Here is a 13,470-nt window from a genome sequence, read left to right as displayed (position 1 = left end):
CAACCTTCCTTCCGAGGAGTGACTGGTGGGTTTGAACCGCCAGCCTTCTGGTTAGCAGTCAAGTGCCTTAGGCACTATGCTACCAGAGCTCCTAGGGACTGACTAGGTTTAACTAAAACAGAGACCTTCTACAGAAGTGGTTGCCTGGTGGGCTGGCAGTGGGGAGCCAAATACATGGTGGGTGTGAGGCGGATAGAGGCGTCCAGCCCTGAGGATGTTTCCCAGAAGGAGGAAGCTCAAGGCACTTGAGTTGGTTCCAGGCCGAGTGAGGCCAGACTGTAAGGAGGCTTCCAAAGTAGCTACAACACAGCACCCCCCACTCCTCTAACCACCCTACTTCCTCACTGTCAAGCTGAGTACTTTACAGGGCGTAAGTAACCCATTGAACCTTCCCAACCACCTGTGAAATTCTTATTTAAAACCCCTTTTGCCCTAGGTAGGAGTCCTTGGCTGGCACATATGGGTAAACATTAGGCTACTAACTGAAAAGCCGGGGGTTCGACTCCACCCAGAGGCCCCTCGGAAGAAAGCCCGGGCGTTCTGTTGCTAACGGTCACGCAGGCTCTGGAAGCTCATTGGCTGCAGGTCTTCTCGGAAACACACGGGGTTCTAGGGGTTAAATCCACTGAGAAACAACTGGTTTGGTTTTGTTGGCTGCCATAGGAGAGAACTGGGGAGCTCTGGTAGCATAGTGGCTAAGGCACTTGCCTGCTAACCAGACGGCTGGCGGTTCAAACCCACCAGCCACTCCTCGGAAGGAAGGTTGGGCAATCCTACTTCCGTAGTGATACTGCCTCGGAAACCCAAGGAGGGGTCGCTATGAGTCGGGGACGACTCGACGGCACATAACAACAACAATAGGAGAGAACTGAGGCAGGAAGAAGTTCAGCTGGGATTTAGAACCAGCCTTATCTGAGTCTTTACCACCCCTGGGGCAGGGAACCAGCAGCCTTCCAGTGAACACCCAGGAAACCAGCTCAACTGGTCATTTCAAACATTCTTTTTAAATTCAAATGAATGTCTGACCTCCTCTAAGGCCACACTCTGTTCCGCTCTCTCTCTACCCCATCACGGTATTCTGAAGGTGAGACTGCTAAGCTCCTTCCTCGGTGTGTCTTGACTCCAATGTGGCCTTGGGAGAATCAATTCCCCTTTTGGGCCCTCATTTTTTCCACAGTAAAATGAAATGTCCTTGGCTTGGCCAATGCCTACTTCCCCTTCAGAGCTGTCCTGGTGGCAGGGCGGCCAGTGCAGCTGTTCTCCAGCGGCTCTTGTAAATAGCACAGGGGAGGGCAGGCATCCACTCAGTGGTTAAACACATGGATTTCTATGTTCAAGTAAGTGTACAGATCTGACCACTTGCCTTTATTAGTGAGTTCCTCAACCTGCCTATGCCATAGATTTATCATCTGTAAAATGGGAACGACAATACCTATCACACAGGAATCACACAGGTTGGTATGAGAATCACTGGGGGTTATGTATATAAAGTACCAGGTACAGAATCCAAAACTCAGGTTTGGTGAGTGGGAATTGTAAGTATATGACTATATGTTCATAGATCTGCTTTCCTTCAATTGTAAGCTCTTCGAGGGCAGGGACTCTGTCCTTATTACTGCCTCCAGGAGCTAGCAAGTTACCTAAACCAGCAGAGTGACTCATTAAATGCTTGAATGAAAACCAAGTTTCTCTACATATGACACCAAAGGCATAAGCAACAAGAGAAAAAATAGAGAAAAGAATCTTATCAAGAAAGTGAAAAGAACACTCACAAATCATATATCTGATAAAGGGCTACTGTCCAGAATAGATAAAGAACTCCTACAATCAACAACAAAAAGACAAACCACTCAACTGAAAAATGGGTAAAGGACCTGAATAGACATTTCTCCAAAGAAGATGTACAAATGGCCAAAATGCACATGAAAAGATGCTCAAAATTTTAGGGAAATGCAAATCGAAACAACAACAACAAAAAAACATAAAACGATAACTGTTGGCAAGAATGTGGAGAAATTAATGTTACAAATACTGTGGAAATCAGTCTGGCGATTCCTTAAGAAGTTGGGATTAGAAATACCATTTGATTCAGCAATTCCATTACTAGGTTTATATCCTAGAGATGTGAGAGCCAGGATAAGAACAGATATATGCACACCCATGTTCATTGCAGCACTATTCATAAGAGCAAAGAGATGGAAACAACCTATGTGCTCATCAACAGAAAAATAAATAACCAAACGATGGTACATACACACAATGGAATACTATATAGCACTAAAGAATAATATAGAATCTGTGAAACATTGCATAGTAGTGGATGAACTTGGAGGACATTATGCTAAGTGAAATAAGTTAATCACAGAAGGACAAATATTGTATTAGTCCACTATTGTAAAAAGTCAAGGAAAAGTTCATATATGGAAGGAAACTGTCTTTGTTGGTTACCAGGGTTACCTACATTGCTAGATAGGTAGAGAAAATTTGGGTGGAGGGAAAAAGAATGTACTAAAAGTGAGTGATTGACACGGTGGCACTCAGGAAGAGGAAGACATAGAGAGGTACACGGGAGGTACAGACAACAAAGATGAACCCTTTTGCATGTACAGTACTGTGTTGTCAGTGATGGCAAACATTGATCTACAGGTGGATGGATGGGTGGGCAGGTTGAACGATCAGGTATGTCCAGGCAGGGGGACGTGTGCCCATGACCATGTACTGGGTTGGCAGATGATGTTTCTACATGTGTATATGCATGTGCCGTAAGAATGTCTGGGTGCATGGCACAGCTGACAAGGGCAAGGCTGTCATGGCTTCTTGGCCACAGCCAGCTACCCTGAGGGAGCAAGCAGTTGAATCTCTGGGCTCAGGACCATGGTCACAGGGGACATCAAGCTCAATTGGCATAACATACTATACACAAACATTGTTCTACATCCTACTTTGGTAAGTAGCAATTGGGGTCTTAAAAGCTTGCAAGCAGTCATCTAGATGTAACTATGGGTCTCTCCTCGTCCAGAGCACAGAAGAATGAAGAAAACCAGAGAGGCATGGAAACAATTAGTCCAAGGGACTAGTCTACCATGTGATCCTCAGTCTATGTGACTAAGAGACCAGAAGAACTAGATGGTGCCCGGTTATCACTGTCAACCACTCAGAGGGGGATCTATGTAGGAGATCCTGGATAGAATAGGAGAACAATGTGGAACAAAGCTCAAAATCATACAAAAAAAAACATGTTTGCTGTCTGACTCCTGAGATTATGGCCCCTAGTCACCCTTCAGGTCTGGAACTGAACTCACTCCTGTGTCTTCCAGCTAAACAATAGACAGGTATATGAGGTGAACATTTACACCAGGTGGATACACCCCTTGGAGCGATCAATTCATCAATCATGGGAGAACAGAGACGCAGTGTTTGCACAGGGAGATAGCTCAGGGGACGGGAGTGCATGGGCGGGAAGGAGACAGGGAAGAGGCAACTATGGGGAGGAAGGTGGAAACAGAGCTGTTACATCGTGGGGAATTGCAGTCAATGTCATGAAACAATATGTGCATGACAGGCTGGATGGAAAATGAATTTGTTCTCTAAATTTTCACCCAAATCACAATAAAAGTAAAATTGAAAAAAAAAAAATTGGAAAAATCAGAACCCTCATTCACTGCTGGGAACATAAAATGGTGAAGCTACCATGGAAAACAGGGAGCTCTGGTAGCATAGTGCCTAAGGCATATGACTGCTCATCAGAAGGTTAGTGGTTCAAGCCCCCCAGCCGCTGAGCAGAAGAAAGATGACGCTATCTACTTCTATAAAGATTTACTGCCTTGGAAACCCAATAGGGGTTGCTATGAGTCGGAATCACAGTGGGTTACTGTGGAAAACAGTGTGGTGGTTCCTCAAAAAGTTAAACATAGAATTCCATTCCTGGGCATATACCTAAAGGAACTGAAAACTCACTGCCAAACTCACTGCCATTCTATCCATTCTGATTCATGGTGAGCCCATTGCATTTTCCAATCTTTAAGGAAGCAGATTCCCTCATCTTTCTTCCGTGGAGCGCTGGTGGATTAGAATCACCAGTCTTTTATTTAGCAACCAAATGCCTTAACCACACTACCCCCCCCAGAGCATCTAAAGGAATAGAAAGTAGGACTCAAACAGATACTTGTATACTAGTGCTCAGAGCAGCAATAATTCACAGCAGCCAATTGCAAACAATGCCAGCGTCCATCAACAAAGAACGGATAAATAAAATGAGGTATGTCCATATATGGGGTATTATTCAGCCATAAAGGGAAATGATGTTCTCATACATGCTACTACACGGATGAACCTTGAAAACATTATGCTAAGGAAAATAAGTCAGACACAAAAGAACAAGTATTGTACAGTCCTACTTATATGAAAAGGAGCTCTGGTGGCGTAGTGCCTAAGGCATTTGATTGCTAACCAGAAGGCTGGCAGTTCAAATCCACCAGCCACTCCTTGGAAGGAAGGTTGGGCAATCTACTTGGAAACCCAATGGGGGTTGCTGTGAGTTGTAATCGACTCGATGGCAATGGGTTTGGTTTTGTTTGAATGTTTAGAATAGTCAAATTTATAGGGACAGAGAGCAGATTAGGAGTCACCAGGGGCTGGGAGGAGGGCAACGGGAAATGACTGCTCAATGGGCACAGGGTTTATTTTTGGGGGTGATGAAAAAGTTTTGGGTGATGGTTACACAACATTGTGAATGCAATTAATGCCACTAAATTGTACACTTACAAATAGTTAAAAAGGTAAATTTTGTGTTTTATGTATTTTATCACAATAAAACAAATAAAACACTAAATTCTCTTCCAGAGCCCTTCCTGCTCTCAAATACTATGATTCTATAAATAATCTATCCAATGGTGGAAAGAGGAGCTCTGGTGGCACAGTACCTAAGGCGTTTGGCTGCTAACCAGAAGGTTGGCAGTTCAAACCCACCATCTGCTCAGTGGGGGGACGATGAGGCAATCTATTGCTGTAAAGATTTACAGCCTTGGAAACCCAGTGGGGGTTGCTATGAGTCAGAGTTGACTCGATGGCAGTGGGTTTTTTTTGGGGGGGTGGGTTGGTGGACAGGAGTTAGTGAGTGTCCTGCCACTGGAAGCATTCAAGCAAGAAGTGAAGCGACACAGGATTACAGACGCGGTAGGGGGCCAGACTCATCGAGGTCAGGCCCGTGTCTAACCAGTCTCTGTATCCTCGGTCCCCAGGAACGTTTTCACATTGAGGCTCATACCTGGTAGATGTGCTGGACGTGCTGTATCTTGGGACCTTTGGGGGTGAAGCTGATGTAGAGGGTGGAGTTTTCCTGGCTGTAAAGAGAATGAACAAGATGGGGAGCTGCAGAGACAGCAGCACAGCCTGCGGGGGAGCAGGGGCCCAGGCCAGGGCACCCCACAGGCCTCATCGCACAGCCTGCAGAGGGCAGAGGCCCAGGCCAGGGCACCCCACAGGCCTCATCGCACAGCCTGCGGGGGAGCAGGGGCCCAGGCCAGGGCACCCCACAGGCCTCATCGCACAGCCTGCAGAGGGCAGAGGCCCAGGCCAGGGCACCCCACAGGTCTCATCTCATGTAATTCTGACACCCACCTGATGTTTCCCCTTGGAAACGGAGGCTCGTGGAAGGCCCCCGGGTCGGTGTGCCTTGGAAGGCCGTGCTGTCCACCGAACCTTCCCAGGGCCAACTAAGAAACCCAGGCCCCATTGCTCAGTTCCCGGATAATTTCCTCCGCCTCCCTGGGAACCCATGGACTCCCTCTTCCACCCCATCTTTCCAATGTTAACCGCTAGACTGACCTTCCTGGAGTCACTCTCTGATTCTGCCACTCACCTACTCAGAAACCATCAATGGCTCCCTGCTGCCCTTAGGGTCAGGTTCAAAGCCTCCCACGTCTGGATCCCACCTGTCTTCCTGGTTCACCTTCCCACTACTCCCTTGCACATACTCACCCCCTGCTAAGCCCGCCTACTCTCTGCTTCCCAGATCTGTCCCTCAGTCTCCATGCTTTTGCCTACGCTATTCTAATGAAGGAGCTCTTGTGGTGCAGTGATTAAGGCATTTGGCTGCTAACCAAAAGGTTGGTGATTCAAACCCACTAGCCGCTCTGTGGAAGAATGATGAGGCAGTCTGCTTCCATAAAGATTTATAGCCTTGGAGACACTGTGGGGGTCACTATGAGTTGGAACCAACTCGATGGCAGTCAGTTTGGGCTGTTTTTGCTATTGTCTCTGATGAGAATGTCATCCCTCCTGGCCCTGATCCAAATCCCACCATCCTCCAGACCCCAGTTCCCGGCCCTTCCGTCTCTCCTCTGACCCCTACTCATCTTTCTCGGCTCTAATTTCATATCCTACTTCAGGATGCTGGTGGACAGTTAGGTCAAAGCACTCGAGAACTGGGCTCGGACACAGTCCTTAGCTCACTGAGCCACCTTGAGAAGGCCACTCTGCATTTCTCAGCTCAGTTTCCTTTTCTATAAATGAGAAAATACAACTAACAGTCCTTCCACTACAACCTTCTAAGATTCACTGACTCCTTGAGTCTGAATCTGGTCTTGGTCTCCAACTTGACTGCAGACCCTCTCAAGAACAAGGGGATGGTGAACACTTTTCTCACGGCTCTTCTAGCTGAAAAGAATAAAGAGCTCTCCTGGGGCTTTGGAGTCAGACAGACTTTAGTTCTAATCCTGGCTTCAGTATTTCCTAGCTGTGTCACCTTGGGCAAGTCCCTCCCTTTTCTAAGCCTCAGTGTGGTCATTACTAAAACTGAGGGAGGCAAAGCTGCCTCACAGAGATGCTAGAAGCTTCAAGGAAAACCATCAACCATATAAGGAAGCCAGTGGCAACGTGACATCGGCCTTCAATGCTTTTTGTTCCATCAGTAAATCCTGACTTGATTCAGAGGTCTTAAAGCGCCTTCACTCTTTGGAGCATTGAAAACTGTTGGGGTTGTGACCGGAATCAGTCCTAATTACTCCCTGGAGGCTCTAGGAAAGAAATGGGCCTTAGAGGCAGAGCCTGGGGACCCTGGGTGTTTGAGAAGGTTAAGGGGCCGCCAGGAGGGACTCACTCCTCAGTGAGAATATTGATGGGGTACATGACTGGGATGTTGGCGGTGGCCGAGTTGTCCTCCAGGAGGCTTGAGTCCTCATTGTCACTGTGTTGGAGCAAGACAGAGGTCAGAGTTAGGAGAAGGGCTTGGCCAGGAGCGTGTGGCAGTCTGAAAGCAGGGTAGGGATGCTGGCAGGGGTGCCTGTGGCCTGCTCACCAGCTCACGTTGGCGTGCAGCTCAACAAAGTCCCCCCAGGAGATGTTCAGCAGCGTATTAAACATCACCTGGATCACAACCTGGCAGGGAAGGAGAGAGATTGAAGGAGGAACGGACCTAGGCTTCATGGGGCAGCCCTAGCACCTTACAGCCCCTGCCCCCAGTCACCATAATAACCATCACCGCTTCCTGAGTGCTCACTACATCTCAAGCAATGGGCTAGTTGTTTCATCGCCATTGGACAAATGAGGAAACTGAGGTGCCCCATGGTTAAGTCACATGGATTAATGAACAACCCAATGCCAGGTTTGTCTGATTCCAAAGTCCAGGGTCTCAAATATGACTTAAAACAGCTGGCATACATTTCTCTTGGGGCATAAGGTTAGGTGACGCCTTCTTTGCCTGTCACCTGCTTGCCTTCCCAGGCACCAGGAGCTCCCCTGCCCTCTGCCAGGCTCACTGTCCCTTGGTTGCTTGGTTCCTATGGACTTGAGGCACTTACCAAGCTGCCTGCTTTAAAGATGGGAGAGCTCACGTTGCAAGAGAGGGTGCTGGTAAGAAGTCCAGTCTTCCTAGGAAGCTCCTCGCAGCTCACAGGCATCTGGCTGTGGGGCTTGGAGGGAGAACAGAGGAAGAACTTGTGATGGGCGAGGTTAAGGGTTCCCTCGATGCCATCAACCCACCTCCCTCCAGGTTTCCATCTCTGAATTCTCAGAGAGTCAAGACTAAAGAATCAGGGCACAGGTATTTATAATAGTGAACAGAGGGGAGTGGTCAAGCTGTTCAAAGAGATGGGAATGGTTCTGTAATCCTGGTACAGTCACAGGAGGTAACACCATGAGAAGGTTAAAATGTTGCTATGTCTACAGATTACTCAGCAACTATTTAAAAAAAAAAAAAATTAAAAATGCTACCATGAACTCTGGTGGCACAGTGCGTAAGACATTTGACCGCTAAACAGAAAGTCGGCAGTTCAAACCCACCAGCTGCTCCGTGGAAGGAAGATAGGGTGATCTACTTCTGTAGAGATTTACCACCTTGGAAACCCAATGCGGGGTCACTATGAGTTGGAATTGACTCAATGGCAGTGGGTTTGGTTTTTGGGTTTACTGCGAGCTTGACCCTGTGCTAAGCATTATCAACCTACTTAATTCTCATCCCAATTTTGTGGGATAGAGCTTTCAGCCTCAGATTGGAAGAAGAATTAGATAAGGAAATAGAGGCTCAGAGAGGTTAAGTGACTTCCCCAAGGTCAGAGCAAGGACCTGGTAGGGACTTGAGCCCAGATCTGTGGACTCTAGACCTCCAGTTCTCAATCACACCACTAGATGCCCCTCAATGAAGCACTGAATGTCGTTGTATCAAGATATTTCATGACCGAGGGGACTGCTCATGATACAATGTTGAGTGAAAAAATAAAAAATAAAATAAAATGTTGAGTTGCCATCACTGACAATGCAGAACTGTACAAAAAAATACCCACAGGAAGAGCAAAATGCCAATTCATTAAAACAAACAGAAGACAAATACATATACAACATAATGTGTGTGCAGGTAATTGAACAAACAGGTAAAGTCAACATACGTAGGAAAGTAAGAATATTAATAGTTAATATTTTAAAATATTAAAAGCAGACACTGTGGAGTTGTACAAGTATGAGTGACTGTCTTCTTTAAACTTCTCTGTAATCTGCAAGCTTCCCTAGTGATTATGCAGTACTTTTGCAGTAGTAATTGAAAACGTAAAAATTACATTTGAAACCATCAAGGCCACCCCGTCAGAAACACTGATTAGTGTTATGAGGGAGATAATAGACGTCACAAAACCTGAGCATGTTTTCTTGATCACCATGTAGACATGGTGCCCAGTCCACAAGCCTCTTTCACATACAGGCACACCTCATTTTATTGCACTTTGAAGACACTGTGTTTTTCACAAATTGAAGGTCAGTCGCAACACGGCATTGAGCCAAGTCTTTTGGCACCATTTTTTCCAACAGCACGTGCTCACTTCCTATCTCTGTGTCACATTTTGGTGATTCTCACAATATTTCAAACTCCTTCACACTGCTATCACACTCTTAATAGACTTTTCCTAGTCTGTCTTAGTCTGGAAGCTCCGCTGAAACCCATCCACCACGGGTGACCCTGCTGGTGTTTGAAATGCCAGTGGCATAGCCTCCAGCCTCACAGCCACACGCAAGCCACCGCACTATGACAGACTGACTGACGAGTGATGGACCTCAGGTCACACAGCCAGAGGGTGACCATCAGGCTGAGAAGCAGTGTGACAGTGCACACCAGCTGCTGCCCACGGTTTCAAGAGGTCTCAGAGGGCAAGGGGCACAGTGCCCACAAGGCACTGCCTTCTCGCTCACCTCAAGCATCACCACTTTGCGGAAGGAGAGTCCATGCGGGGCCCTGAGGCCCAGATGGACCCAGTAGGCATCTTCGCCCTTATTACTCAACGTCAGTTCCACAGAGAGGCTGGCCGAGGGGGTCAGACGCAGGGCTCTGGATCTGGGGAGACCAGGGAATAGTTATGGGACCAAGATGAGGGAAGCAGGACCAGAGGTGTGGCAATTTTGGAATTGAAGGATCTGGTAGGTGATAATAATAATAAGCGCTTGTATTCTGGCTTTACATTTTGTGATCATATCTAATCCTAACAGCTGTTTCCACAAGGGAATTATTATTATGCCCATTTCTCAGAGGAGCAAACTAAGGCCAGGGAGGGGAAGTGGCTCCTCCAGACAACACAGCCAGGCGTGGGGCTGGGAGTCTCTCTTCCCAGCAGTACCAGCTGCCTGAGGAAAATACAGCAGACCACGAGGGCCTGGGGGTTTGAAGCCTCACAGACCTGGTGGAGGAGAAAGACAGCTCCAGGTTCGCTTCACATTTCTTGTCTTCACCACAGTTCTTCTCAAAAGGAATCTGAAAGGCCGAGGAGAAAGCGCTAGGAAGCTCAGCCCCCAGACCGGAAGGGCCCTGCCCTGGCCTAGAGGCCCGCTCCCTTCCCTCTTACCTCCTTAGTCTCCGAGTGTGGGGAGGGTCTCAGGATGGGCTGGATGTCCTTGCCCTGCTGAGTGTGGAGAAGTGGGAGAGCCGGGAGACAGGACAGATTAGTTGAGGTGGTGGAACTCAGAACAGGGCGAGGGGGCTCTGGGCTCAGTTGGCCCCACTGTCCACCTTTCTGTGCTGCCTTCCTCTCTGGGGGCAGCTCCTTGATGAGTGGCGCCCATGGCTCAGAGTGTCTCATTCCCTTCTCTGGGCCTTGGTGGAGCACCTCCAATGGTTCCTCCTCCCCTAGTTTCTTTCCTTGACAGGACCTCCTTGCTGCATAGTCTCCATGCTCACCGGCCCCTGAATAGCTCCTTCATTTGGTTCTTCTCTAAGCCCCACATCCCCCCCACACATAGCTCTCTAACACCTATCAGACCAGGGCCACATTGCCAACATTTCCTGAGCTTCTACTCTGGACCAGGCCCCACTGGTATATACACCAGAGAACAAAACAGACATACCGCCTCCCTCCCAATATGGTGGGATAAAGGAAGAGGCGTTTACCACAGAGGGGCCCAGTGTTATGACGGGACAAGTATAGGGTGCCTCTAGAGCATAGAGAGGGAATCCAATGCCAGGAAATCTTCCTGAAGAAATGCCATCTCAACTGAAATCTAAAAGCTGAGGAGGAGAGAGCTAGCTGAAGAGCATGGAGGGAGAGGAACCAAGATCAGTCTACACAAAGCCATGTGCAGGGAGCAGGGCAAACTCAGACTAGCTAGAGTGCAGAGTGTTCAAAGGGGCTGGGAGAGAGCAGGGTCCAAACTCCACTGGGCCTGGCAGGGCATGTTAGGAAGTTGGGACTCTATCCTGCAGGTAATGGGGACCATCGAAGGGTTATACGGGTGATGAGTTTTGTATTTTGGAAAGAATTATAGCCTGTTGATCTCAATGCTGAGTGGCACCCTGTACCTTGATAAAACACTACACTGTAAGTATGGTCTGTGAGTTCTGTGAGCCATTGCAAGGGATTATTAAACCCAGAAGAGAAGTAGAGAGTGCCATGGGAGGGAAGGCTGGTGTTAGAATTTGTGTGACCTCCACATGACAGGGATCAGCCTATCTCCCCTGAAGTTAGGTTCTGACATTATTATTACTACAGATACGACTACCCTGTGGTGCAGTGAATTGCTTGGTCTGACCCTTTTAGCCATGGTCTTTGTGACTCCCACCAGATGACTGGGTAGAACTAAGCAAATACAGGGTGCTCAGTGGCCCATCCAGGGGACTGGACAGCTTGTTAGTAACGTAAATACGGTACAAGGCACCTGTTGGGGGGTTGTTGTTGTTGTTGTTGTTATATGCCGTCTGTTGAGTCAACCCGACTCATAGCGACCCTTCCTTGGGTTTCTGAGGCAGGATCACTTTGGAAGTAGATTGCCCAACCTTCCTACTGAGGAGTGGCTGGTGGATTTGAACCGCCAGCCTTCTGGTTATCAGTCGTGTCTTAGGTGCTATGCCATGGAAATAAGGTGAATGGAACCCCAATGTGAGGATTGGTCAGTTTTATCAATCTGTTAGCCTTAAAATGAGCCCTCCCAGAGGCAGAAGGGGAGATCTCATTACCATCAAGACAGAGAAGAGCCAAGAGTGGAGTGTGTTCTTGAACCTAAGATGCCAGCAGTGGTTGCCATTCTGAGAGAATGGCAGAAAGAGACCAGCAGAAAGACTAAGGCAGCAGAGGCAGCAGAATTAAGAGATTGGCCCAAGAGGGAGCAGTAGGCTTGCTGGCTCACAGAGTGAGAAAGCTGAGTGCCTTTGGGCAGGAGGCTTGCTGGTGGAGTGGGGTGCATTAGGTTCACCTATCAGCAGAGCTAAGAGCTTCGCAGCACTTGTCTGAGCAGGGCAGAGGCCAGGCTTAGAGGCTGAGGGCCCAAGCGAGGCAAGCGTGACAGCATAGCCCAGGGAAGGCTGCTCTGACTGAAGAACTGCATCCCGAGTGCTCCTGAATCTGAATCGTAGCCTCTGACTTCCCTCATAAAGCCCGTAACTGTGACTATCGTCCTGAGCTCTGTGTGGTCATTGCAGTGAATTATGGAACCCAGCAGAGAAGTGGAAAGTACTGTGGGAGGGACAGTTGGTGTCTGAATTGGTAAAAAGCCTGAAGGGTGGTGGCATGCCTGGTCTCATAGGAATGAGCCTTGGGCTGCTGATGGTGATTCCGTCTTCCTCTTGTGAAGTTAGAGGAGGTCAGAAGAGGATGTCACCCCTACCCGTTTTGCATACCCCCATCATTTTACACATAATATTTCCTTCCTCTGTGCTTAAAAATCCTTTAATAGCCCCTCAGTGCCCTCAGGAAAAAGGTCAAACCACTTAGTCCATCTGAAATGGGTGCTTAAGAGCAACAGTTTTCACTAAGGAAAAGGAAGACACAGAGAAGTGCACAAGAGGTATAGACGACAAAGATAAACCCTTCTACAGACTCAATACTGTGCTGTCAGTACCAACAAACATTAATCTATGGGTGGATACATAGGTAGACGGGCTGAATGATCAGCTATGTCTAGGCAAAGCGGAATATACCCATGACCATATATAAGGTCGGCAGATGATATTTCTACATGCGTATTTGTATGTGTTATAAGAATGTCCATATATATAATAGAGCTAACAGGGGACAAAGTTATAACTTCTTAGCCATAGCCAACCACACAGGGGACATCAAGCTCAATTGGCATAACATACTATACAAAAACATTGTTCTACATCCTACTTTGGTGAGTAGCAATTGGTGTTTTAAAAGCTTGCAAGTGATATAACAAATGTGAGTGACCAATATGGCAGCACTGAGGATGAGAAAGACATAGAGAGGTACATGGTAGGTACAGACAACAAATATAAACCCTTTTGCATATACAGTACTGTGTTGTCAGTGAAGGCAAACATGGGTATATGGGTGGATAGATGGGTGGACAGGCTAAACGATTAGGTATGTCTATGAAATGGGGAGTGTATCCAAGAACATATAGAGAGTTGGCAGACAATGGTCCTATAAGTTTATGTGAATGATAAGAATTCCCAGGTGTATACTAGAGCTGACAAAGGGCAAGGTTGTGGTCACTGCTTGGTCACAGCCAGCTACCCAGAGGGACCGAGTAGTTGAACCT

The 13,470-nt window shown here is 47.7% G+C and overlaps 1 protein-coding gene across 1 annotated transcript in view; it reads right to left on the bottom strand.

The window, feature by feature from the left end:
* Window positions 1–13,470, bottom strand: part of ITGAL (integrin subunit alpha L) — a 54,527-nt gene that overhangs the window by 10,095 nt on the left and 30,962 nt on the right. Inside the window, exons 19-25 of the mRNA XM_007950300.1 lie at window positions 10,323–10,379; window positions 10,158–10,231; window positions 9,676–9,817; window positions 7,800–7,910; window positions 7,298–7,377; window positions 7,100–7,186; window positions 5,267–5,342 (exon numbers count right to left, since the gene is read on the bottom strand). Of these exons, the coding sequence (XP_007948491.1) occupies window positions 5,267–5,342; window positions 7,100–7,186; window positions 7,298–7,377; window positions 7,800–7,910; window positions 9,676–9,817; window positions 10,158–10,231; window positions 10,323–10,379 (627 nt within the window). The remainder of the gene's footprint in view (window positions 1–5,266; window positions 5,343–7,099; window positions 7,187–7,297; window positions 7,378–7,799; window positions 7,911–9,675; window positions 9,818–10,157; window positions 10,232–10,322; window positions 10,380–13,470) is intronic.

This window comes from Orycteropus afer, unplaced genomic scaffold (assembly GCF_000298275.1).
Source record: "Orycteropus afer afer isolate SDZICR_OR568_19922 unplaced genomic scaffold, OryAfe1.0 scaffold00266, whole genome shotgun sequence".
Lineage (NCBI taxonomy): Eukaryota > Metazoa > Chordata > Mammalia > Tubulidentata > Orycteropodidae > Orycteropus > Orycteropus afer.
This window is presented reverse-complemented; position numbering and strand designations above follow the sequence as displayed.